Source organism: Fundulus heteroclitus, chromosome 8 (assembly GCF_011125445.2).
Source record: "Fundulus heteroclitus isolate FHET01 chromosome 8, MU-UCD_Fhet_4.1, whole genome shotgun sequence".
In the NCBI taxonomy this organism is placed as follows: domain Eukaryota; kingdom Metazoa; phylum Chordata; class Actinopteri; order Cyprinodontiformes; family Fundulidae; genus Fundulus; species Fundulus heteroclitus.
The window spans coordinates 23,003,645-23,030,592 of record NC_046368.1 but is presented as its reverse complement, the minus strand read 5'-3'; the positions used below and the strand labels follow the sequence as shown (position 1 = coordinate 23,030,592).

At 39.9% G+C, this 26,948-nt stretch overlaps 1 protein-coding gene across 8 annotated transcripts in view; it reads left to right on the top strand.

Annotated features, from left to right (window-relative positions):
* The window catches only part of dab2ipb (DAB2 interacting protein b), a 238,381-nt gene that overhangs the window by 89,145 nt on the left and 122,288 nt on the right, over positions 1–26,948 (top strand). For 2 of the 8 annotated variants that reach the window (XM_012866174.3, XM_012866173.3), the window contains exon 1: positions 6,169–6,853. The exons of the other annotated variants lie outside the window; for them this stretch is intronic. In XM_012866174.3, the coding sequence (XP_012721628.2) occupies positions 6,730–6,853 (124 nt within the window). In that variant the 5' untranslated portion in view covers positions 6,169–6,729. Of the gene's footprint in view, positions 1–6,168; positions 6,854–26,948 lie in introns of those variants that run through there. 8 annotated transcript variants of the gene reach the window in all.

Below are 26,948 nucleotides of genomic sequence, written 5' to 3'. Positions count from 1 at the left end.
AGATTCTTTACCGGCCTAGTTCTGGTATAAGTTGCCTCATATCTAGGATAAGAACATTCTTCAAAAAGAACCATAACGTTGTTACTTTTAGGCAGTTTGTGAAGTTACTATTAGAGCATTTAGATGCTTGGAAAAATTGGTGTGTTTTCCGATGTTACCAGCACCATGTGCAACAAGAAGACAAGATGTGAGCTATCTAATGGCTGTAACAACAAAGCAAAGCTCAAACAGATTAGGTCTGAGCTGCTGTTTAGGTCCCAAAATTCATTTTTGCAAAGACAACTTTTTCAACATTGTTGACATTGGATGTGCTGAACTTAGCACTAGCCAGAACCCTGTTTTCTGGGATTTTCGTGGGTATGTCTTTAATGCAGCAACGTGTAAGTTTTGACTCAAGTATTAGCTTAACTAGAGGTATATTAAATGATTTTTCAGGTCAATGAGAGCTGCCCTTCTCAAAAACCTGCCTATGTAACTTGAGAGGGTCTCTGAATGGGTCAGGTGACCTAGAGCCCCCATGACCCATTCTAGGTCACGGTAACAACAAAACAAATCATATATGATACTTACCTAATCAGACATATTTTTAGTTCTCTGATGTAGGATTCAGTCTAGAGGGGCGAATGTGGCCTTGTTTTTACAAGTAACTGCATGCCTTCTCAATCTGCTGGTCTGCTATCAGATTCTAAAACACGCAGGGAGACTGTTTAATTTTGCAACAGCGCAGTGTTTCCAGCAGCCTTCAGGGGCACCAAAGCTGAAAGATACAGGTCTAGCACCCCTAGTGGTGAAAGTTACATGGTGCTGCTTTCAGGATCAAGAAAATGTTGGGCAAGGACTTATACAGTTCCCAGTTGTAAGACAGCATCCTATGTGGGACATAGCAGCTTGCTTCACAAGTTCAGACTGTTTACTTAAAAAAAAAATAATACATAAAACTTCTTTACTCTGACTGCAGATCCAAACCTGTTTTTACTAGCCTTAGTGTATTACGCCCAACATGAAAAGACAGACATATTGTTCTTGTTTGTTTCAGCTGTCATCAGGAAGCAGTTTGAATTCCTACAATTTAGGAACAGACTGCAAACTGTTATTCTATCCTACAAGCAAAGTTTGTGTCTCGCATATGCGCTGCTTCAGTTTACCTTCGCGCTTCATCGTTCCTTTCCTCACCAATCAGCTCCTTTGTTTTCAAGCCAGCGACTCAACACTAACAGCACACAAACTCTTCATGACCCTGACACCCTGCTCTGCCTGTCTGTAAGCTCTGGGCCTGTGTAACAGGGAGGCCATTGTAGGTAACTAGTCCCACACAGACTATTATGCAAATAGTTGAGGAAAGCAGTTGGGGAAAATCTATTAAAATAAAAGTAATAAATAGCTAGAGTCGTTCTGTGCAGTCATGTTCAGGCTGCTGTAAGAAAGATTTCAGGTTTTTGAAACATACAAAATGGAGATCATGATCAATCATCTCCAAACCTTTTTTTTTTTCCAACTTTTCCATCTTCCACCTTTCCTGACAGATCCTGTGCAACTGAAAAAGAAAAACATTCATTAGGTGGGAGAATTCAAAACGTAAAAAAGCTGCATCCACCTGGTTGCATAACTGAGAAGACCCCTTAAACTTAAACTTAAAAAAACAAGGTTTTGTTTTCGAGTTTACCAGCGACCCAGATCTTGACCTTGCAATTATTGCTACAAAATCTGTCAGATTAAGCCCTGAACTTGTGCGAGGCCATTCCCAAAAATATATATTTTTCTCCTGAAGCCATTCTTTGATGATTTCGATATATGCTTGGACTCCCTGCCATGCTACAAATTAAAACCACTTTTCAGCTATAGGCCGCTGATAGACACCTGTGGATTTTGGGTTAAAACTGACTGGTATTAACTATTTATAATTTACCCTCCCTGTCAACTATGGAGAAACTTTGAGGTATCATTGATATCATAGCTGTCCTGTATTTTCTCAAATTAAAGTCATCTCTACTGTGCCATGGTGTAAATAATGATGTTGATTAATACCTGTTGAACTAAGTTCCCTTTAATTCTATGAAAGCTTTCGGCAAACACTGGCTAACAAAACAAATCAATCCAGAGGAAGTCCTACTGTGATACCTGACCTTTATTTCATGTTCATCAGATTTGCTGTAGCTGATGGCCGGTGTATTTACTACAACACTAAATGCTGACAGCAACTCACACCGTTTTCTAACAAAGCTTTCCTTCTAAAATATTTCTTTGTTTTTCAGTTAAATATGAAATTATTAATCTCAAATTAACAGTGGGGAAAAAAACAACAACAACCATGGTGTTAATTTTTTATTCTCAATAACCTGACCATTTTACAGTTTGGAAAGATGCTGTATGTCTTGGCCTGTTGTTTTGATAACAACAAATAACAGCCTGAGTATGTCTTCTGGGTGTCTTATGACCCAAAGCAGCAGAAATGTGAAACACCGAATGTTTCATAATTCCTCTGCTTCTCTCCGCGGCACTCTGGCGGCAACCTTTACTTGATGCATAACACTTAATGGACCTTCAGAATGTTCTCGGCGGACAGCTTAGCCTCTGCTAGAGACTTGCAGACACACGGCTATGTTCTGTCACAGGAGGTTTATTGGCTGAGGTAATGGCAGAAACTCCACACAGAAGGCAGTGTTATGGTCCCCCTCTGCGCGTAGTAGCAACAAGCGTCGCACTGAACAATTGAACAGCCACTGAAGGAAGGAAATCTAATGCCGACGGTGAGCACAGAAGCACAGTAGAGGGAGACTTTTGATTGGGTGCAATCACATATGCATCCTAGGTACTGTGCAAATGGTGATTACAACGGGATAATTTCAGCTTGTTTTTGGCTGTTTGTGATCATATGTAAATGCAACTGCTTCTTATGTTACTCTGTGTGTGTGTGTGTATATATATATATATATATATATATATATATATATATATATATATATATATATATATATATATATATATTAGGGCTGGGCAACGATTAAAATATTTAATCGCGATTAATCGCCCTGATTAATCGCGATTAATCGCGATTAATCGCATTGTATTTACAAACTCCAAGAATGAATTCAAAAGTAGTGTAAAGAGCACTTTTATTTTAATGTTCTGCTGCCATATGAACAAAAGTGTTGTAACATTTGTAGCACTTATTTTATACTGGATATTTTCAACCCATCTATTGAATTTAGTGCACTAGTTGATCTTTTCTTCATAAGAGAACAAGCACTGCAGCCAAAATATGGCCTTTTTTGACCTGCTGTATATTAGCCAGTCCCTAAGCTTGATGTATCATGAAACTGTTGACCTTTTGGGTTTTGTGGTTTTTATTTTATTATTACAATTTAATAATAATAATAATAATAATAATAATAATAATAATAATAATAATAATAATAATAATAATATGTTCAGTGTTTTTTCGCTAATCCACCTCTTATATATTTCAATCCTTATGTAATTTTGTCTGTGTTGTGTGCACCTGCCTGTTGCTTTAATCCTATAAATTTCCCCGTCGTGGGATAAAAAAAGGATTAGCTAATGTTATCTTATCTTAAATAACACTTTTTAATATATGTACTGGGTTCTTTCAAGGTCTTAATTACATGTTATGTGTGGGCTCCAGTAACATCCATCCATCCATCCATCCATCCATCCACTGATCTACCTGGATGTTCCCTGGAGGACTGAAACGCCTCAGTCAGAGACGTCTGTGGGTCTGTCGGGGCAATGAGAGAAGTTTCGTCTCCTCTCTCCGTTTCTGGGGCTCGACGTTTTCATGTTTTTTCACGTGCTTAGATAAATTTGTTGTGTTTCCACTGAAATTAACCGGCTTTTTACAAAACATACAGCTTGATTTCATTTACGGTATTAAAATAAAGCCGAACGGTGCTACTTCCTCTGTTCATGTTTTTTCGCTGCTGCGTTCTCTCTCAGCTGTTTGTGTATTAAGTTTGTGTGAGAGCTGAGTGCGCGGGCCAGGCTGAGCCTGCGTGCTGATTGGCTGGCGCCGCTGAGCCATGTACTGTCAGTCAGCAGCGCGCCTGCTGACTGACACTGACTGAAAGCATGTGAGCAACGCGTTAATGCGCGATAAAATAAATATCGCCGTTAATAGTCTAATGAATTAACGCGAAATTAACGCGTTAACTTGCCCAGCCCTAATATATATATATATATATATATATATATATATATATATATATATATATATATATATATATATATATATATGTGCAGGTTTTAGTACTTTGAATGATAAAATAAAAAGGAGTAAAAATTAATCACACCTTTACAAAACACATTTTCCACAACAGCCCCTTTCCAAATCTCAGTTCTCCACAACATAAAACTTTATGTTCACTTGATCTCCAAATGGCACAGCAGGCCAAATAAGCTAAAAAAAAAATTAAAATAAGAACAATTATGCTGGGTAACAAACCTGATTACCTTTTGCATTTTTTTGTCAAAATATGCTTGGTCCTAATTCAGTAAAGTAACTCACGGTTAGTAGAGTAACCAGATAACTTGGTCAAGTGAGTTAGCATTACTTCAAGATAGCGTTACTAAAGTCGAGGTAAAAAGTACAGTAAAACGCAACTATACTTAACTGTAATTACTACCCACTTCTGATTATTACTGGGTTTTGACAGTTAAAAAAATATTTCAACGAGCTTACATTTGTGATTGGCTTCTCCAAAATAAGCACTCTAGGGTTAAGTGAACGAGAGCACAAAGCTCGTCATATCCATGCACACACCCAGAGAATACGACCCGAATCACTCTCTCATGAACTGACTAATCCAGCCTATAGAGGCAACTGTATGGGAAATAAGATAAATAATATTTATCTCCAAAACTTATACTATGCACCTTTTAATAAAATCAGAGTGGGTGGCACTCCTTTATTTTCCACACTATGACTGTCCATGATTTGACTTTGTTGTTGCATCAGGGAAAAAAGTCCCCTTTAAAGGCAGTTTAAATCATTGTAATTTTATGAACAATATAATTTTCTGTTCTTCCTAAATCTGGAACATTTTGACCCATTTTAGCCGGTGGGAAAAGAAGCCAGAGCTGTTTTACCAACTACTTAAACATAGGGTGCCACGCTTCAGGCCCATCAACATCTAGGACCCATGATGATACTTTCTGCAACCAGACAGGGTCATAGGCTGACAGCAACTAAGTAGTGCTAAATAAGTCCGATTTTACTGCAATATTTTCTTACAGTGCTTACATAGTGCACATCTTACGGTGGAACTCATCCCCTCTAACTAGGTCTGCAAGTAAGCCATGGTAAGTGACTGTGGAAAGTTGGAGATATTCCCCCCCCCCTCCTCCTTGTGACCCCCAGTTTATGTTACCCTGAACAGTGAGCCATAAAGCCCGTACTGTAACCCAGCACTGCACTGATTAGTCTGATAAACTTTTTCTCCCTTGCTCTTATCTGCCGGTTTGCTGTCAAGTATCTTAATATTCTATCAAGTAAAATAAGAATTTCTGTAAGATTTCCATTTTAAGTCAGGTTCTAACAGATCACATGTAGAGCTGAGCCAATTGAGTGCATTTTCATTGAAAAGGTCAAATATAGCAAGCAGAAGTAAGATAAGAAAATGTAGTCTCATAATTAGTAGTAATTCAACTCTAAGGACACAGACGTAATTAAATGATCTTTTGGAGGTCAGAAAAGATACCGCTCAGCCAGTGATGCACATTGTGTTTCTCTGTTGGACTATGCTCTGCCCTCCTGACCCTCTTCCTCAGGTTTCGCTCTGATTGGCCCTGGGACACCCTTTACAACCTATTTACATGTGCTGCTGGGAGGCTGTCACTCCCATTCTTCCTTTTTGCTAGGGGGAGGCAAATTAAAGTGGATAGTTTCTAAAATCTGGAGTGGGACTCCACTGGACCAGGAGCTGCCTGAAGTGCAGCGTGGTCCTGCTTTTCACGGATCTGACCCCCGTGTGCCGCACCGGATGACCTCTTCCATCTGCGGGCTTCTCATTGGTCCTTTCAGCTGTCGGAGAGAGCAACTCTATGCTTCCCCCAGGAGCCCCTCGCACCAACTCCGTTCCAGACAAGCCCTCTCGCCCATGCATGTTTTGCAAACATCCTAAAGTTTTGTCTGTTGTTCTCAGACACATAGCATGCAGCTCCCCTACCCTCCTTTTACTCACACTGGGAGTCACAAGAGGTGAGGGGAAGGTGCTGAACAGAACTTTGCAACAGTTGGATCCTTCACTGCTGGACGAAGCTTTGGGATTAGCCTGTACTGCCTCCGTATAGAAACTCTTTGCAGGACTCCCGCTCTGGGAGCAGGAGCAGCTTTCCTGTCATTCAGGATAGGCGCTCACACAGCATTCCCGGACATCATGCCTTTGGGAGCTCACTGTGGGAAACACTGAGGGGGGGGGAGTGTTCAGAGCCCGTGGGACTGGTCTCAGTGGATGTTTGATGCTTTTAAATCCTCTCTTTTTGCAGTAGGCAGCTGTTTCACAGCGGAGTGGATGCCAACGGATAACGCAAGCCACGAGGACTCTTAAGTAGACGGGAATGTCTCCACAAGGATCCTGAAGTGAAGTTTAGAGATAAACTCAGCTTGACTGGATGAGAACTTGGCCTGGCTTTGATCGGCACTCGCAAACCACAACGAGGACGTACAAGTGGATTCGGCGTGCCGTCTAACTCCTTTGGCGTGAGAGCGACATCATGGCCGGGGTCACCAGGAAGGGATCTGGGAGACCCTCGTACTACTACAGATTCCTGAGCAAATCCCGTCTGCAGCGTCAGCGAAGCCGGTCCCGCAGCCGCACAAGGCCGTCTTCCAACAGGGGTAACGAACGCTACTGCTGCTCAAAACGCCACTAAAGAGCAGTTTTAGCCTCAAAATGACAAAAATACTGCCACTGATTGGGAAATAAACAACATATTTTGACCTTTCCAGCAGTGTTCATGTTCCTGATTTACTTTAGGAAGTTTGTTAGTCATAGTGTTTAAAGATGCTATCTATACCCTGTTTAAGCACAGAACATAGAAGTAAGTCTAAGTAGTTCTCCATTTCACAAAAATAAGGGTACATTTTGTTCACACGAGAAGTTCTTTTTAATTTTTATTTAAATGTTTTTTGGTCGGATCCATGGCAACAGTGCTTTGTTGTGAATGTGTGACTGTTAGCTCTGGTGAGAGAAAACAGTTTGGTGTCACTATTCACAAAGTAATGATGCTCTCACATCGCCCTGTCACTGCTTGACAGCTCTGAGTTTAGCAGCGTTCCGCCCTGTTCAGCCACCTTCCCAGCAACTATGTTGGGTCTCGACAGCAGGAAAGTCAGTTTACTGCTCTGTATAAATGCTTCTCATGTTTGTCTGGGTCCTCCGGCTATGAGTTTGTTCAGTGCTCTGTTTTCCTGCCTTTCAGTGCTGTTGGCTGCGTTTGAACTATTAGATTATTGTCATAAGTCAAACCCCCCAAGGTTCTGTTGAACTCACTTATGTGTGGAAGAAAAGAAGTATCTCTGAATGTCGAAGCAAATTGATTTTTTTCTCTCAAAGCAAGCTGGTATAACTTGTTGACCAGGGCATCATGTAGATGGAGCTGCGTGGTTGTTTTTTTTTCTCCACTGTGGATGTGATACAAACTTTTAAAAGACAGTCTAATTTCCCTTTTAGATCAAACTGAAAATTAGGTTTTGTGTAATCAAACTCACCCACAGAGCATTTTTTTATGGGATAAAATTAGATTCAAATGAAATTCTTTTGTTGGTATCTAAAATTTAGATGCTTAATAGTAAGTTGTTTACAATCAAAAAAGGGGAAATTTCATTTCTTTTTTTCAAAATGAAAGGCTGTATGAAACAAACTGTGTTTTGAAGATGCTGTCATCAGCGTAGACCCTCAGTTCATGTCTGAAAAGTCAATATTTCAGTCTTTTTTTTCTTATCTATGGTAGTTCATTCTGATTGTAAACAGAACATTTAAATATAGTTTTCACATACATAATCAGTGTTTTTTTCTTGCAAGAGTGGAGACCAGAGCAAGTCGGTCCTTCTGCCACCCCCATTCCACCGCCACCCCACACTCAACCAAAGGGGCACTTATGTCCCCCGGACAAAGCTGCTAACTTTTAATTATGCAACACAATACATTATAAATTAACTGAATCTATTGAATACATTATTTTCAAATTAATTCTAACAAATTGTATTTTTAATATTCTCTGTTGTGATTACGGTATATCGGTGTGACCAACCTAAGTATTTTAGGGTTAGGGTTAGGGTTATTTTGAACTCTATAATAGAGACCAGGTGTCTTGAGAAGCCTGTGAAATAGCCCTTTAAGGCTTCATATTTAAATTTTTGGAAAATAAGCAAAAGGAAAATGATGGATAAGTTTTTTTTGTTTTTTTTTTTTGTATTTTGAAGTGCTCCTGGCACACACCAGGTTATGTGGTGGGCCATAATGGACTTTGCTGGCTTTGTGAATGTCCAACTTTGTTTTAAAGAAACACTGTTCAGTGTTGGATTATCCTGGTCACTTTGAATTTGTTATTATTAATTTTTATTGCACGTTTTTTTTTTATTATTATTCTACTGGGTAACCAACATATTTAAACCCTCTTTAGTGCCTAGTAACCCAGCATTGCCACTAACTTTAGTATTGTTAGTGCCAAATGATTAGCAAACCAGTCGAGGTATTCTCACATTGCTTATAAGTGATTCATACCTTGTCACTCTTTAAAAGGCTCCCACAATATTTCCACACAAAAAATTTACAGTTCTTCTCCAACCAGGTCTTGTTGGTTAGATGCCAGTCATTATTAGCGGACACTTTCAACATAAAAGAGCAGCTCAAGAACTTCTTTTCTTCAAAAAAGAATCTCTCAAACATGGAGTCTCAAGCTAAATTCCAGACTCACAGTGATAGAATTAGCTTATTTTATCAGATAAACACAAATATACTGCACTGTTTTAACAACATCCTAAAAAAAGTAGACATGTCTAACAACAATTAATAAAAGCTGCCGACATGTAAACCAGATCCAGAGTCTTTGCATTAGGGCTTTAATTTCATCAAAGTGAAACAGTGGCCGCGTTTCTGTAGTCGGAGTGGGACAAAGTCAAGCCCGGCCATGAGAAGCAACACAGAACGTGCCCGTGTCTGTTTGGAGCGTCTTTGCTCTGATCAAAGAGGTGCTTTGAAGTCTCCCCACTCTATCATTGGCTTGTCTAAAAAGCACACATGTGCACACGTGCGTTTGAGCTTGGACACAAAGAAACTCGCCGAGACACTCTGCCTTGAACTTTGTGGCTAAGTGCAGGCTCCCTTCAGAGGAAAAAAAAAACTTTAACACAGTGAACACATGTTAACAGTAACACAGAGCAGACTGCATCCAGATGAAGGAGAATGTCCTCTTTAAAGAATTTGTCTTTTTGTTTTTTGTGGCACAGGACATTTTTGTAGTGATAAAATTTTACCGTCTTTCTCGACTTCCTTGTAATTTGAAGGAATATCACCAATACTGCAAAAAGTTCATATAAAATAAATGGTTTTCTTTCGGGAAATTACATTGTAGGCACATTGTAGCGTTGGTCAGTGTTGAACAAAAATAACATTTGTACCTCTTGACATTTTTTTTCCAATTTTGTCATTAAGGGAAATGGTTGCTTTAAATTTTCTTTAGGACTATCATAACAGTAGCACTGGATACAAAAGCACACAAATTCTGCTTCTTTGAGTTGGTCCATCACATAGAATCTAAAAAAAAAATTGTTTAAGGTCTGTTTTCATAAGAGACTTCAAAAAGAAGAAGGTGTTCAAACATAATGAACAAAATTCACGGCATATGAATACGTTTCCAAGGCAATGTATTGAGTCATGGATTTTTTAAAAATAACTTTGAAATAGCTGAAAAAATTGCAGACAAAGGAAATAATGTACACTTAACATTTCCTACAACTGAAATAGATTAAATTCCAAGTCTAGAAAAAAAATCTCAGTCTCAGTGGAGAACCACTTTTAAGTGGTCAGTAAGTATAAATATATCAATAGCTCATGTTGATTTTTCATGGAATGGGACAGCTTCTTTTGAAAAAACAAAGAACATTATGTTTCAATATTCACAAACAAATGCAGCTGAACACAACCCAGTGGAGTGATATTTCCATCTGTCGTTTAGTTAGTTTAGTTTTAATGGAAAGCATTGTTCTGCAGCTGTCGTTCTGAAATGCTGTTGGCATGTTCTCTAAAATACCGAGGTCACGGCAGACAGTCTGAGAAAGCCCAAGAATGATAAAAAGGTTTTTACTGTTTTATGTGTATTTAACACCAAATAAAGTATCCAGTCAGAGTGCACTTTACAGAATTTTTAAACTGTATATTTTACTTTTATGTAACATCATATTGACCTCTGAGCTATATATGTTAACCTTATCATCTGGTTGGTTTCCGCCAAGACAACAATATACCATAAACAAAAATTATTACATCATGAAGTGACATCCAATGTCAACGTATTATCCAACTTGTTGAAATAGACTGCTCAAAAAAACTTAAACACTTTGAAAACACTTAAAATCTCAATTAGAAAAAAAAAATCCTGCTGGATATCCATACCAATATGGAATGGGTAATGTGTTAGGAACAAAAAGATGTCACATCATATGATGCAACCGAAATTTGCAACCTTCAGAGGGCTTTATCCAAAGTCACAGAGAAAGTGAAACTGAAAAACTGAAATGTCATTGCTGCAACTCGAAATGGTACTCTGTAGTCTGCATGGGCCCCTTGTGCTTCTATGCATGGCTGACAATGTTGGGGCCTGAGATAAAGAATGGTGTCCTGGGGTATCGCCTCCCAGATCCTGACCAGGGCATCTCTGAGCTCCTGGATAGTCTGAGGCACAGGATGGACCTAAACATGATGTCCCAGACATGTTCTTTTGGGTTCACTTCCTCCAGGATCTGCTTGCATACTCTTGCCACATTACGCTGGGCATTATCCTGCACCAGGAGGAACCCAGGACCCACTGCACCAGGGACAATGGGGCCAATGGGTCTAAGGATTGTCATCCTGATGCCTAATAGCAGTCAGGGTGAAATCTTATGCTGTGCAGTTCTGTTCGCCCTCCATAGATATGCCTCTCCACACTGGCTCACCACCTAACCAATCGTGCTGAACAATGTCGCAGGCAGCATAACATCCACCTGAGCTTCTCCGGACACTTTCACATCTGTCACATGAGCTCAGAGAGAATAACTTGTCAATTACGGTGTTCTCTGGCAAATGCCAGTTGAGCTTCACGGTGCCAGGCAATGCGCAAAGGGTCTAGTAAAAGACGTCACACCCTTAGGCCACCCTCATGAAATCTGCTACTGATGGTTTCATCAGAGACGATCACACCAGTGGCTGGCTGGAAGTCTCTTTACAAGACTCTGGCAGTACTCATCCTGTTCCTCGTTGCACAAAGGAGCAGATACCGGCCCTGCTGATAGGTACAGGACCCCCAACAGCCCTGTCCAGCTCTACTAGAGTAACTGCCTGTCTGTCTCCTGGAATCTCCTCCATGCTATTGAGACTATGCTGGGAGACACAGCAAACCTTCTGGTTGGCCACCAGGTCTTGATGTGGTTGGCACATCTTGATGTGCCAACCTGCCTGTTACTGCCTGTGAAACCTCTGTAGGGTCCAGGGGTCGCCTTACGCTACCAGTAGTGACACTGAGCCTTGTGAAATGCAAACCTACTCAAAAACTGTCAAGAAACTGAGGGGGGGGGGCGACGACTGCCAAATCATTCCTGTTTTGGGGATCATCTCACTGTAGCCCCTTTAGACCACCTGTTGTTAATTTCATTAACACCAGAGCAGCTGACACTGTTTAACAAGCCTTTCCTGACTTGACATGATACTCTGATTAAAATGTAGTCCTTTCATTTTTGTAAACAGGAGCATTTCTCCAGTAAAGACATTTTCTGAAGCCAGGGGTATACTTCTGAGACAACAGTCATCACAGCAGTACAATATAGAGATACATAATAGCCCCAGATCTGTTTTTTTTCTGTCTTGAGAAAGCTACAGTACTTCTGCCTGCTTCACAGATCAGATTGCATGAGCTCATCTGTTTTTGTTTTCATACCGTGTGCATACACGTTCATTGTTATCTGTGAATGGAAGATCTTTTGTGCCTTTAGCTGCACCACTCTGTCTCTGCTTCCTCTTCTTTTTGCCATGGATGGTGACACTGACATGCAAAAACTCCCACTTATCTCAAAAAGAGCGAACAGCAGGCGCACAGGAGGGAAATGTTCTGTTGTTTGTCTGATCCCGCATCTTGCACTTGTGATCTAAAACTGTCGCTGGAATCAGAACGTTAGTTCTGAACTGTGACTGGAACAATGTTACAGCAACACAGTTTAGGTGTTTATTCACCATGAGGTGAAAAACCTCTGGGATAAATGGCTTTGAATAATAACTATATATTCACAATACATGTGAACTGTATTTACCTTACGGCATTGTTGATCTGCAGTTGAATACATATGTTTTACTACTTTAGAGGGATTTCTGACAGTCAATTTTTTTTTAAAATAGGGCCCCAAAGAATATTCATATCTTGGTGGTACATTCTACGTAACACAGTGCAGTCTGGGTTAACCTAGCAATAAAACCTCTTCTTATTTCTCTTGGAATGGGTGCAGGTCATTTACTCCGATCACCATTTGGGACCATGTCAGTTTTTGGTTGTTTTATAATGGACATTTTTTGGGTATAAAATAGAGCCCTCAGCTATCGTAAGTTTCCTGCTAATCGTTAATTAAGCCAGGGGAAAGTTTCAAACCCATTCTACCACCATATGATGTAGTAATTGACTCATAACTGCAATTAAAAGTGGTTTTACATCTCCATTTCTGCAGCAGGAGCTCACTTAGGGGGATCTTGGTTTTGATCAAGGATCCTAATGTGTCATATTTCATAACAGTTGTGTTGCCAAAATGGATAATAACCAAACTAAGTAAATAAAAGGCATTTAAACTCAAATATATGTTAGATGTGGGCCATTTTTGAGCCATTTTATTTTATTTTTTTACAAGACAATGCAACAAAGAAAAACCAATGAGAGAAATACTGGTTTAAGAACATGGCTTGTTTGCCGGTACAAAATGAAAGTATAGGGCAGCGCAGAATAGTCACGCATCCAGAATAGCGTATACAAACTGGCAAAGGACCCAGAGCTGTTCAAATGGCAAATAAATGACGACTGAACGGCCGGACAGACAGATATTTGGGACCAAAAACAATAACTTCTGTCCTTCTTCCACATTGAGTTGGAGGACATTCTGACATGTTCACTCAAGGATATTTTAAATAGACCGTCTCAGTAACTGTGTGGCCAGAAGTATAAAGTTGTATGTCCTCATAGCTATTTTGGAGATGACGTAGTATTTCTTGAGTGTTGCCTGTTTGTTTTGCTTTGTAATAATTGACAAACATAAAGCAGCTCGGGTCCCTTTAGCACAGTACGTACTAGTCGATCAGGATGCTAGTGTATAGAATTCAGCACTGGACCCTAGTACAACTAAGACGATTGATGCAACACTTTTAACACACATGTTAAAACCCGAAAGCCTTTGTTTTCTTCAACACAGCTTTTTTTATGGCCACATGGACACGTTTTGGACTTCATACATAATGAAGACGAGGCTAGCAACCTCCACTAGCTAAACATGTTGGGATATGTTTGAGAGCATTGCAATCAATGAGAGCTATGCATTGGCATAATCGACAAGAGCTGCTGTTTAAACACTCTATGAACTTCTCTAAAGGAAATCAATGGGAAATGAAAAGAAAACCAGCGGCAGAGGAAGCAAAACTGCTGCAGCAGTAAAGACAAAACAGTTTTTATACGGCGGTTGCTAGCCATGTCTGGTCTCTCCTGTTTTATGAGAGCCCAAGTCAGAGCATCAATTATAATCCCTCAATGTCAAAACCGTCGTGACACAATAAAAAATATCACAACACTATAGTTTCCGCCAGCAGTTCGCAGGGAAGCATTTGATCCTCCCTACAACAGTTCAATAATGCATCAATGTTGACAGTTATTATGTATAATTATATCCTCAATGGGTCATTACCAAGAAACACTTGTGATCAGCGCTGCCAGGCTTTGTTCTGCCAGGTGGGGTGTATAGACTTTGGGTCAAGTGTGTCTGGGATTATGTTTATGTCTTGGCTGATGGGAAACATGGACAGAATTCATGCTGATAGACGGAAAACATGGAGAGAACGTCACAGATGATCACTGTGACTCATTCGCATTCACACCCAAACACATAAAGGAAGGAAACAAATCTGCAGTGCTGGTTGGAGTCCCAGAACCTTAATCTGCTTTAAACATTGATAGGATGTAGACAAAAGGAGAGATTCGTTGTGAAGTGGTGACGCTTTCAAACCCCAGCATCCTCACTTACGCAATCGTTCTCCGTGTTTGCTCTGAAACAGATAAGTCATTTCATCTGTTTTTTGTGGTTTGTTCATCCTCCCTTAGATTAAGGACAGACTGATAAAACAAAGGCCTCAGTAATCAGCAGAGGCAGCCCGAATATTTGTTTTGACTTAATTTTCTGGTCATACGACCAAACAAGCCCATGGACCAATGAAATGTTCGAAAACTGAGGGACAATGTTGTCTGTTTGAGTTCCAGCTGTCTGTATCGGTATCTAAAACTTAAAGGAAAGCAGAATTTCAATGCAAAGGGCAGCGAAAGGTTGGTTCGGCGGTGAAGTGGCTGAAGTGAAACCGGCAGAATTTTTGTCATCGTCTCGGTGTTTAACCAGGGATTACTCTCTGATCTCACTCTCATTTCTGAAATCTGTGCCCTTGCCTGAACTCTTTCTCCTCAGCATGAATCATCGAGAAGGGCCAGATGACACAGTCTGTCTGAGCACCCAAAAGAGTCAAATAACAGAAGGACAGGTGCAGGATAATCCCCCTAATCCATAGAAATCCACCAGGATTACATCCCCGAGCCGGAGAGTAATTTTTCGAGAAATAGCTGTAGAACTATAGGAATTCTGCAATAACTCATTATTCCTGAAGCGCCTTTCAACATACAACAGACTGCTACTCGCCATTACAATATGGCTACTGATGGATGGTGAGTGACAAATCATACATTCTGTGTAAACAAGGACGCTACTATAATACCTTCTACCAGGCTGAATACCTTTTTTGCACACCAATCACACCCTTCGTATTATTTTTCTTGGCTGACCTCCCAAACCAGTAAGATGTCACAGCTTTGGGAATGAAGAATAGGGAATAGGGTGATTTACAGCTAAGGAAAACCTAAAATAGTTTCTCACAATATTCCATAAGATCGATGAAAGCAGGATTTTTGATTCAGAAATGTTTGGGCAGGGCTTGTTTTGCATGAACCATTGCATCAGTGCAGTGGCATCAGCCTGTGGCTCTGTTGAGGTGCTCAGCTGAAATCTCCCACGTTGGTTTAACTGTGGCCTTTAGCTTATCTGTGTTGTTGCCACTGGTGTCCTACATTAACTTCCTCTATAAAAATACTCCATAGTTGTTGTTTTTTCAGGCCAGGTAAGTTTTCTGGCCAATCAAGCACAAGGGTAGCATGGTCACTGGTAATTTTATCTATGAGGGCAGGTCCTGTTGCAAAGTGAAATCTGTATTTCAATTAAGCTTGTCAGCACAGGGAAGTATCAAGTGCTCTACAATGTCCCCATTGTCCTGATTTCAGAAAACACTGTGAAGATGACATGTCTCCCCAAACCATTGATTTAAAAAGAGGGATTTGGATCATTTTGACCACGTCTTTCTCCTCCTCAGCCCAGGAAAGACCCTTCTGATGGTGTTTCTGGTTCAGCAGTAGCTTAATGCAAGGAATGCATCAGCCCTAGTCTATGTGATCATCCCTGTTGCTTCTGCAGTTGGTACTGTTACCATCTTTTCTTCCACTCAACTTTCTGTTAACTTTCTTACATGCAGTAATGTAAGCATATTAATTGATTACCAATAATGCAAATTTTCAGTCTGATTGATCAGAGTTGTCTGGAAACAAAAAACTTAAATAATTCTGGAGTTAACAATTAAAATGGGTCCAATTCAACTGTGTTTTTTTTTCTTTCAGTTTAGTTCAACAACCATGATTGCAGTGCATTGCTAAGTTAAGTTAATAAATTATAACTATCTACTATGATGTTGTTAACCAGTTTCATTGAATGTGTTTATACCTCTTAAGCCTGAAATAGTGATAAAAATACATGAAAGAAAATTGAGAGCAGTCTGACTCATCCTGCAGTTTTATAAAGGGCTCAGGATGGCATGGCAGGGAAGCCACTGTGGTGAAAATAAGTGTCTGATTCTTATTCACATTTTGAGAGGGGAATTTTTCAGTGAAAGCACAATGATTTGCTGCATTTTCTTCATGCCCGAATCAATATTATAGTTACAGTTTTTTGGATATCTGAAATGGTGTGTCCGAGTACAAAATTAAAGCTGTTAGCATGTGGGAGCGGTTAAAGCCAGAGTTGGCAAAAAATCTCCCAAATCCACTCTGATATTATTTTTTCTTCTTCTGAGGCCTTTTTCTTCTTCTCAGAAACTTGTATGCGGTTTGTTTCTTGTGACTCTCAGCCATGTTCAAAGTATACGGTGAGATCAGCGAAGCTGCAATGAACGGCTAACACCAAAGCTAACCGCTAAGCTAACCGGATACATAAACACTAGAAGTGCGCATGCTAGGGTGACCAGACGTCCCAGAGTTCCAGGGACAGTCCCTGTTTTGGATGATTGTCCCCGCCAAAAGCTGTCCTCAGAAATATCCCAAATTTAAGTTCATCATGATGGAGTAAAAAAGTTGCACGCTGTGAGAGGTATTTACCCGTTCCTGACGCTGTCCCGACGTACTAGAAAAACTGAGCCGAGTGCCCCCCATCAGCGTTGTGGATCGGCCAAAACTAAGTCATTCAGACTGAATGGCAGGGATTGGTCTGGATTGGATACTTTTTACCGGTCTGCAGCTATCACAGAAATCAAAAATTTTAACCTCCTTTTTCTGAATACATAATGTATTTACTACTGTCAGGATGGAAGGACCATTCACCCAGTATAATAAATAGTGTTTCTGAATGGTGTTACCAACTATAGCTAACATCAGGGAAGCAAAGTGGGATTACATGCCAAATCAAAATGGGAAGCATAAAGAAAACATAAAGGAAAGGAGCGTGAAATACCCCTATTCCTTCCCTAATAGAGAATGTGGAGCACGGAAGAAGGCATAGTGAGAATATTACGAATAGACAATGTAGAGATGTGTATTCCTGATGAAATTTTTTCTGGCCAATACCGATTTTCTTTTGGATCAAAATTTCACTGCATTTAACGTAATTGTCTTTACAAGACGTAAAAGAAAAAAACAATCCTGTGTGCTCTGGAATAGGGGTAGTAGTTATTAGTCCAGCAGAAATAAAAAAAAAAGATTGAAATCTTATACTCATTTATGAACCAAAGTATATATTTTCTAACTTGTTTTTTTAACTTATAGTATCCAAGCACTAGCCTTGGGTGAATATGTTTATAAACCAAAAACTGGGGTTTTGGTGACTTCAATCAACGTGTAAAATACATTTTGATTTTTTTTTATCTCACCTTTCAAGTACATATACAGTAGCTGAAGAAGGGAACATTTGCTGATTCCCCTATCTGGCCAAATAATTGGTCCATTTTATTACAATGGTTTGTAATGTAGTGCAGCTGCAGGAGCTTATTCAGGACTTTTACTCCTACCTCAGGAGTAGACACGCAGACACAGACTGCAGACAAAGCGTTAAGTGAAAAGTAGGAAGCATGGCAGTAATCTCTATCAGAAACTCTTCTTTATTCTTATTCTGGACATGCATTCATGTTACTCTTGCAGCGTTCACACCACCTCCTAAAATGTTTCTGCTCTTTATCTGCCTTTCCTTTATTCTTGTTGTCCAGTCTTATTCTGCCTGCATCATTTCATCTGAAACATGATTATATCCCTTCGGGGACTTTTTTTTTTAAATCAAATCTTCTGTTAGAAACACAGCTTAAAATATGAAAGAATATTTGCTTTCACATCAAACCTTTTGCTTAAAAACAACATTCTAAAGCTCGGATGTGTCTTCTGGAAATTTTATCATTTGACACCAAGTGTGCTTGGGCCGTTTCCTTCGTATCTTCGCAAGCTGGTGATGTTATTGAAGTCAGAAAGGACCTGGGCAGCAGCAGCAGCAGGAATGTAGCTGCTGTGTCGCCCTCAACACAAACAGCAACTTCCTTCTTCTGTGCCCCACTTCTTCTCCCTCTGACTTCCCATAACACACTGCAGACAAAGGCATGCCTGCGCCAAACCAAACATGAAGCCCAGTCCTTCACACTAGTTATTACTGGAATTTATATATATATATATATATATATATATATATATATATATATATATATATATATATATATATATATATAAGGCTTAACTTCCCATTTATGTTCTTTCTGCTTTTTATTTGGTGGCCTTCAGGCATAAATTCCCTTTACTGTGATGCTTCATATTTTGAGCCTGTGGGCTCTGTGTTTGCAGAAAGTTAAGTGAATGTTGACTATGTATGCACTGATGGTTTTTGTGGGGTCTTTTACCCTCTTGCTCCCTCATGTCCATAGAGTTGCTCCAAGGAGACGGAGGAGCACCTCTTTATCACTCCATCACCTCCGCGCTGTGTAAATACTGCGGCCCAGAGGTCAAAAGTCCAGCGCTGTCTTTATGGTTTTGTGCTAACACTCTTTAGTCTGAACGCACATAGAAAGAAGAACCTGCACTCATCTCAGCCTTTTCTGTTTTAAAGCAGGCTGTAAAGCTGGGCAGCTTAAAACGGGCCTGCAGTTCCTTGTAAAAGAATTGACATTGCAGGTGCATCCCAAAAATGTTGAATATTGCGTAAAAGAGCAATATTTCTTTGTAAGTCTTTTCAGACAGTGAGTTGTTTTATAGAGATTCATTACACATAGAGTAAAAATATTTATAGCTGATTATGGCTTAAAAATTTAAAATTAGAACATTGGAGCAATCACAACAGGATGTTTTAAGCAAAAATGTCAGGCTTCTCTGCAATCAGTACTTTGGTCGGTACTTTGGTTGGGCCTCCTCTTGAATTAAATACTGCATCAATGGTTCAGGTCAGGGGTTTTGCTGGCGCACCTTTTTGTTGCTGTTCCTACCACCCTTCTTTCTTCCACTAAATTTTCTGTTAATATACTTGAATATAGATCTCTGTGAACAACCAGCTTTTTCAGCAATGACCTTTGCTGGCCTACCCGCCTTACGGAGGGTGTCCATGACTCTCTTCTGGACATCTGTCCAGTCAGCAGTCTTTTCCATGATTGTGCAGCCCACAGACCCAGAGTTAGAGAACCTTTAATGGCTCAGGAAACTTTTGCAGGGGAAATACATTTTCACAGTATTTTAAATATATGAGACACTGACTTTTGGGTTTTCATTATCTGTGAGCCACAATCATCAAAATCTCAAGAAAAAAAGGATTGGAATATATCACGCTATGTGTAATGATTCTATATAATAACACATTCCTTCTCTGAGATGACTGGCAACAAATAAGGCACTTTTATGCAATATTCTATTTTTTTAGATTTACAAGTAAATCCCCTTTGAACTATTTCACATTTTGTCACGTTACAGCCATACATTTCTATGTGCTGTGTTTTATTGGGATTTCATGGAATAGACCACCACAAATAATAAGCGGAAGGAAAATAATACATTCATATTTATATGAACAGAAATTGTAAAACTGTGGTATGCGTTTGTGTTCAGCTAGCCGAGCCAAGACATTTCTAGGCCGCCTTGCAGTCACAGTTGCATGTCTTCTCCGCACAAAAAGCCAAGACCAGTTGGAGGGAGAACGTCTGTAAAACGATTGTGTATTCTTAATCAGATGTAGGTTCGGATTTTGACTGGACCATTTCAGCACAATAATATGCTTTGGTCTAAAGCAGTCCGTTGTAGATTAGGCCGTTCGTTCAGAGTTGTCCTGCTGGAAGTTGACTTTCCACTCCCCTCTCACCTATTTTTCAGGGTCAAACCGGCTTTCCTCCAGTAATTCCCTGCATTCAGTTCCACCCATCCCCACCTCAACATTGACAAGCCTTTTTGTCCCTACTGAAGAAAAGCATTCCCAGAGTACGAAGCTGCCACCGGCATGTGTTCAGGGTGGTGCACAGAGATGCTTGTTGACCACACACTAGATCAGGGTGGGTGTGTGACTATGAATCACCCTGTCAGCACATTCTCCCACCTTTGATTCTCAGAGTAGCTATTTTGATCGATGCTACCCTTGCTCACCTTTCATCTTAGGTGGGCGGCAAATGCGGTCCAGAATGCAGCTGTGCCACACTTGGATAATCACTGTAGTGGATTTTATTTTGGAGCATCACCAGCAAAGGGGGTTAGTCATATGCTTCTTCTCAGATATGTATGTGGAAAGTCATGGATCACTGCAGGCATCTCTCAGACAGACCGGATTGTGCTATGTAGCCGAGAGGGGGAACTGGAAAGTAGAGCTTAGGTGTGCAAAGGACTCAGATGAGAGTCAGGACAGTGTGAGAGATGATGGTCACCCAGGTAGAGAGAACTGGGTAAACACTGCCTGACTGCCTGGGATTTTCTTTTCTCCCTGCACATTTCATTTTTTCCGAAGAAGCGCTGCACTTTTGTGTGTTTGAGATCTCTGGTTTTACCTTTCTGTCATAACAGAAGAACAGTGGGCATGCTCTGTGTGTGCTGTTTTCATGTCCTGAGGGGACAGACATCTTGAAATGCAGACTCACTCTGGTGCTGATAACAGAAGTCTGCACATTCACTCTCAATTCACTTTTTATGGAATTTAATCCAGGATAAAAGCTTAACATTGCCAACCCACTATATTGGTTGTTAAAGTTAAAACCCTTTTTTTTTTTTTTGCCGTGTTTTAACTTTGGTTTGATCTCACCACATAACAGGAAACTGTTTAAATAGACTCTTCAAAGCTTTCCACTGGCAACCACAAAAAGGTTGACAGCTGACGACAGGGTGGATTAATTAGCCATGGAAGAGCTTAATACTTCCTGTTGGAGTTAATGAGGGCAACTGAAAAACAGAGAGAAAGCTCCAGAATGATCCAGGACCGCGTTAAATTACTACTGTATCTGAAAAGACTGTAATACGAGTAAGGTCATCCTTCACAAGAGCTGGTGCGAAGTTCGTTTTCTAACAGATTAACGCTGAATAATTCATGTTCAAAGTTCACCATTTTAAAAGTTCTGGGTGAAATTCACAGCTTCCAAAAAAGAATTAGTGCACATTCATGTCTTCCTTTCTTCACAAGAGAAAATTAACTCTAAATTTACAACAACAAAAAGAGAAGTGGCTAAAAGATGAGTTGATAACATCATGAGTACCTTTCTTATTTTCACTCAGTAACACTCTCTCTGTCAGCTCTTTTGTATCTGTCCAAATGTGCTGAAAAATAACAATAACAGGTTTCCCTAAAGGCATAAATAGTCTCAAAAGCACAAAATGCCTGACAATAATCCAAATAAATACACTGAAACAAAAGAGAAACCCAGTAAGGTTGTAAAGTATATGTTTTGAATGTCATCAAATTAAGAAATCAAGATCTAGAGTTTAGACAGTTAGACTTTTGAGATTGGATCTTTAAATTATTTCATAATTCTGGAGCAACGACAAAATCAAGTCTGCTTTTATTTTTTAGACCAAGGAACATCTAGGTTTGATTGTCCTCCATCCTGTGTGTTGACAAAAACTGTATTTTGATAATGGCTAAGTTTCCAAAGTAGCATGTCTTATTCAGGTTTGTTTCAGTTTTTTATCATCACTATAAAGAGGTGTGAGATTCTGACTAAAATGCAACCCCCTTAGGACTGTTACGTACTTCAAAGCAACATGAGATGGTTCAGTGAAGGCTTTGAGTATGGAAACATTTTAGCAATAATGTGATTTAACAAAGCCTCTTCTTTTGTACTCTAACTGCTTCTGCATTATCAGCTGAGCTATACCTACATGTAAAAGATAATTAAGCTCTGTTTGTTTTCTCCCTTTGGATTTTTTTGTGCTGGGATTCACTAACAATACACAGAACGTGGGCTTCAGAGGCTTTCCATGAATGTTAGGTCTTGATGGTGGAGACCTGGATCTTTTGTCTTGATGTTAAAAGTGAATATTTGGGGGAAAAAAAGGTTTAAAACAAATAAATCCTGGTGCGTAGCACAATATTACTCTGACAATTATAGAAACATCACATGACATAGAGGCCCAATTCCTATAGTCAATCTTCCAAGCAGGAAAAACAAGATGACATGACATTAAAATAAAACAGGTGTGTACAGATAAGCCAGAAATTCTCTTATAAAATGATTACCAGCCTAAACTTACCTTATACCTACTGTCAGAGCAATAATTAAAAGAGCAAAGAAAAGAAAATGTTGTTTTTCCACCACACACAGCGAGCAGCATGGCAAGGATCTATATCCACAACAGTAGAGCTATGATGAGCTTTGTTTTAAACCTTTTTGGCATATGTTTACCAGGGCTGTCAATTAATGTGGAACATACAAACAGTTTTAGTAGAGAAAAAAAACAATCATACAAACATAGGAGCTTGTAACAACTGGACTGAGCGGTGTGTGCTTAAAGCCTACCCACCAGGGGAAATACTCCGACTCTTTTCCTACAGGAAACGACTCAAGTTCCTCCAAAAGTTATGTCGCCTTGCTGCAGCTGTTCCCGTCCAAATGGCACTTGTTTAAAGTCATCAGAGTGAGATGCAGTCTGTTCAGTTAAACAAAGAAACGGCGTTTCCTCTTTGAAAAGAACGACTAATCAAATCAGTAATGCGGATTTATCGCAGGGTGAGTTGCATCAAGTCAGTTTTCAGTTTATTCATAAAGAACAAGCAAAAACACACACGAGATAGCCCAAGTGCTGTAAAGCAAGGTGTAACCAAAATAGAAGACATGGAATGAGATATAAAAAAGAGAACATAATGCCATATTATATGCTGAGGAAACAGCGGATCCGTCTAATTTCAGTGGTTTCTAAGCTAGCGCACGGTGGTTCTTTCTGCTGTTTCATTTAAAAAAAAAGGCCCCTTCAGTGGTAAATGTGTGGAGACAGGGACAGGCATGTTTGACATTCTGCCCTCCTATTGTTAAACATGACCCAGTCTGACAACCGACTATCTGACAGGATGTCTGTGCGTGACACAGTCTGAGACAGCAGAAATCAAGCTATCGTGGAAGGATATCTTAGCTTCTTGCTCATTTTAGGTAAAACACTGATGTGCTGTCTCGTGTTATCTAGAGCGATGGTTGTACGGTCGCGGAAAGGAAACAACATGAGAGGAGACATGGCGTCCGTGAGGTTAGGTGGATTTGGCTGAGGCATTAATTACACACTCTGACTTTCCTGTTTCACCACCCTCTCACCGTTATTTTTGAAATCCCAATTTTAGGTAGCAGGTGCTGTGCTAATTCATAACCTGCAAAAGTTCAAATTGCTCTTTGGCTATTCAGACGTCAGACTTGCTGTTTCTCTGCACTCTGATGCTAAGACTTTGCACGTATTTGTGTTTTTTATTCTTTCTGCACCCTTGTCATTGGCCAAAGAATTGTCAGTAAAAGTATGTTTTTTAGTCTCAAGTACCACTGAGGGTTATTTTTCTGCATCCTAGCCATGAGAGAGGCACATAAGTGCCTCCTTTGTTCACAAGAAAAGCAGAAGGAGCTATTAACTAGCAACAGAAAACTGGAGTTTTTTTTTCCTGTTCTGATGCAGCTTAAATGTTTTTTCCTTACAGATGCATGAAACAGAAAAAAAAAATACACAAAAATCAACCCACTCCTTGTTCAGCATGACGAAAAAAAAAAAAAAAAAAACATCCCTAGAGTGCAGATAGTTAACGTTCCTTTGAAATGAAAGTCTAAGATTGAACACCTTGCATAAAGACATCTCGGTTACATCCACCTCTCAATTGCATCGTTTATCTCAGAGTCTTTTTAGCTCAGCCAGTACTTTAAGTGAGAAGGCAAGAAAAACACCAGCAGTGTTCGGTGTTTTATAAAACGTATGATCCATGCACATCACTTTGACAGAGCCGAAAGGGAAGCCATTATGCATAATTGCCACATTGTTTTAACCTTTGATTTAAGGACATCGGAGGCCTCTGATACATTGTTTTGTTATACAGTACAGTGACCGGTACTGTATTGCTAAATTTTAATTGAAAACTACAATTTTGCATTAGACACAAAACCCATTTTACCTTCAAGCCCCTAAGCACATCTGTGTCCTAAACTCTTTTCAAAGCTCTTTAAGAAAGTGCTTTCCGCTCGCTGTCTTTAGACAGAATATCAAAGCAAGTCATCACATTAAATATGAAGGCAGACGCAGCAGGAGGTAAACTCAGATTAGCATAAAGATCCTCTAGCATTCAGCCTGCTAAGCCATTTTAACCACCTGCTGCTACCTTCTTCAGCGAATGTATAAAAGCCATTAGGGAGGTGAACATTTTCCACAGAGAAAGAGCATCAGGCGGCCCCTCAAAGGTGGGTTCCACATAGGCTTCGCTATCTGGCTTCTCTGCTACCTTCTTTATTTTTATTTTTTTTACCAGACATTATACATACACTACAGTTCCATCGACCAAAAGTGCATCCGCCTGTGGGAGGTTGAAAGGTTCTGCGGGCAGCCGTCGATGGAAGGCCGAGTCTCTAATGCGCGGTGTTAAAGAGTAAAAGCAATGTCGACGTCAACTTTATTTATACAGCACTTTGCAGCGACCAGGCTGCACCGCAGTACTGCACAGTAAGTTGTGCAGTACTGTGGTGGTTAAAAAAAAAAAGAAAAAAAAAAAAGCAAACCAGAAGAAATTAATGAAATAATTAATTAGTTCAAAATAAATAAATATAATTTATTAAAAAAAAACAGTTAAGATATTAAGCTCTACTTAATTGAAAAGCCAAAGAGTAAAGGTCGGTCTTTAAAAGCACCCTAAAAGTCTTGAGATTATGAGCAACTCTTATATGAATCAGAAGCTTATTCCACAGGTTAGGAGTGGAAACTGCAACTTAGTGAAGGGATGACTGATCTAAGGTGACACAATGGGAATTAGAATAATCTGGGCCAGTTGATATAAAACATGGGTCGATCTTTTAAATTATTTAGGAACAAAATCGGGCTTTTCCTGTAACGGGAAGTCACAGCTGAGATGATCTCGTCTTGACAACTGAACTGATTTTAGCTTTGTGAATTTTAAGGAGCCGACAAAGGCTACATTCACATTCACCACAGGGAAATGCGACCCAGATCCGCTCTTTTTGCCCAAATGCGACCCATATCCGTCTTTTTCATGGCAGTGTGAATGGCCCAATTCCCATCTTTCCCCCCCAAAAGAAGACCAGTAGCATGTGTTGCTGAGCCTGTAGCTTTGATTAGGGAGTGCAGTAACGTCCCAACCATTCTTAGAATCTGACGCGGGTTCATTCTCACCACCCAGAAGACAAAGAACAAATACATTTGCCGTTTTGTTTAGTTCTTTTCAGCACAAACAGAGGTACAACTTCTTCCTCTGTGGTTTTAGACAACAATAAAGCCAGGTGCATGTAAATGCATATCATAACTAGATTAACTGATTCTGTACCAACATAAACTATGTATTTGGGTTATCTTTTCTTTTTCAATCAACACATTTTACTCTCATCAAGGAATTGTGTCATGTAAACATAATTAATGAGGAGCACTCAAAGCCATAACAGCCCTAAAATGTCCATAGTTTTTAGCATCTTTGAACAAAGAGAAGTTGAGATCCTCTCTGAACAATCAGACTTTAGACCTTTTTTTTTTTTTTTTACATTGTGTGCTGCTTCCTTCCCATGGGTACAGCTCTTCCAGCAAAATACTCACTTTTACTGGCCAAAATGACTTTAAAAACAACACCGCAACAACTTGTTGACATAACTTCAGGAGCATGTGACATTAACAACTCAAAAGCGGAGCAGACCGAAAGTAAACTGCTGCATCATTTGCTGGACAAGACCACACTAAAATTAGTTTTTTTTTTGCAAATGTCAGTTTTTCTTTTCCACAAAAATCCATTTTTTTTTTTTTTTTACAATGGATTGGAGGTAGCTGGAGTTGTTTCCTCCGCAGAATGACAATGTTTGTGTGTATAGGCGCATAGGACAGAGGTCATGCTGAAAGCACTATGAAAAATTGCTTTTAATAAAGGGGAACAGAAACTGTAAGATCGAGGAAATTACTAGAAGAACGAGACTGAACTGACTGGAACCATTCAGCAAGTGATCTTAAGGCAATCCGACCTGGGAATTTCAGGACAACAGCAGCTGCATGTGGACACCCTGAACCTTCTACTCTCTAGATACACTCTAAACACACACACACTCAATCTGAAATCTGGAAGCTGCACACAACTGCCACACACACACACACACACACACCCATAAACAGGAAATGTTCCTGAGATCAAACCCCTCGAGCTTGAAAAAAAACAACCTCCATGATGCTTTTCCTCGGGAGTCACATTAAACTTTTGTGTTTTAATTTAAGTTTTATTGAAAACAAGTCTGCGTACCGTCTGCTTTCGGCTGGGTGGCTGTCAGCGCAGACGCAGGAGCAGCGGCGATTTTCCATTTGTGCAAATTTATGGTAGTCAGATGGCTGGAGCATGTGGAAGCCTGCGTTGCTGTTGCACACAACGGCCCCTATACAGCTCTGGGAGGTGTGTTGGTTTTCCGTTGAGTGCCAACAGCAGCCAGCTGTGCACAACCAGGGAGTTTTCTGTTATGAAATGAAGCCCCAGA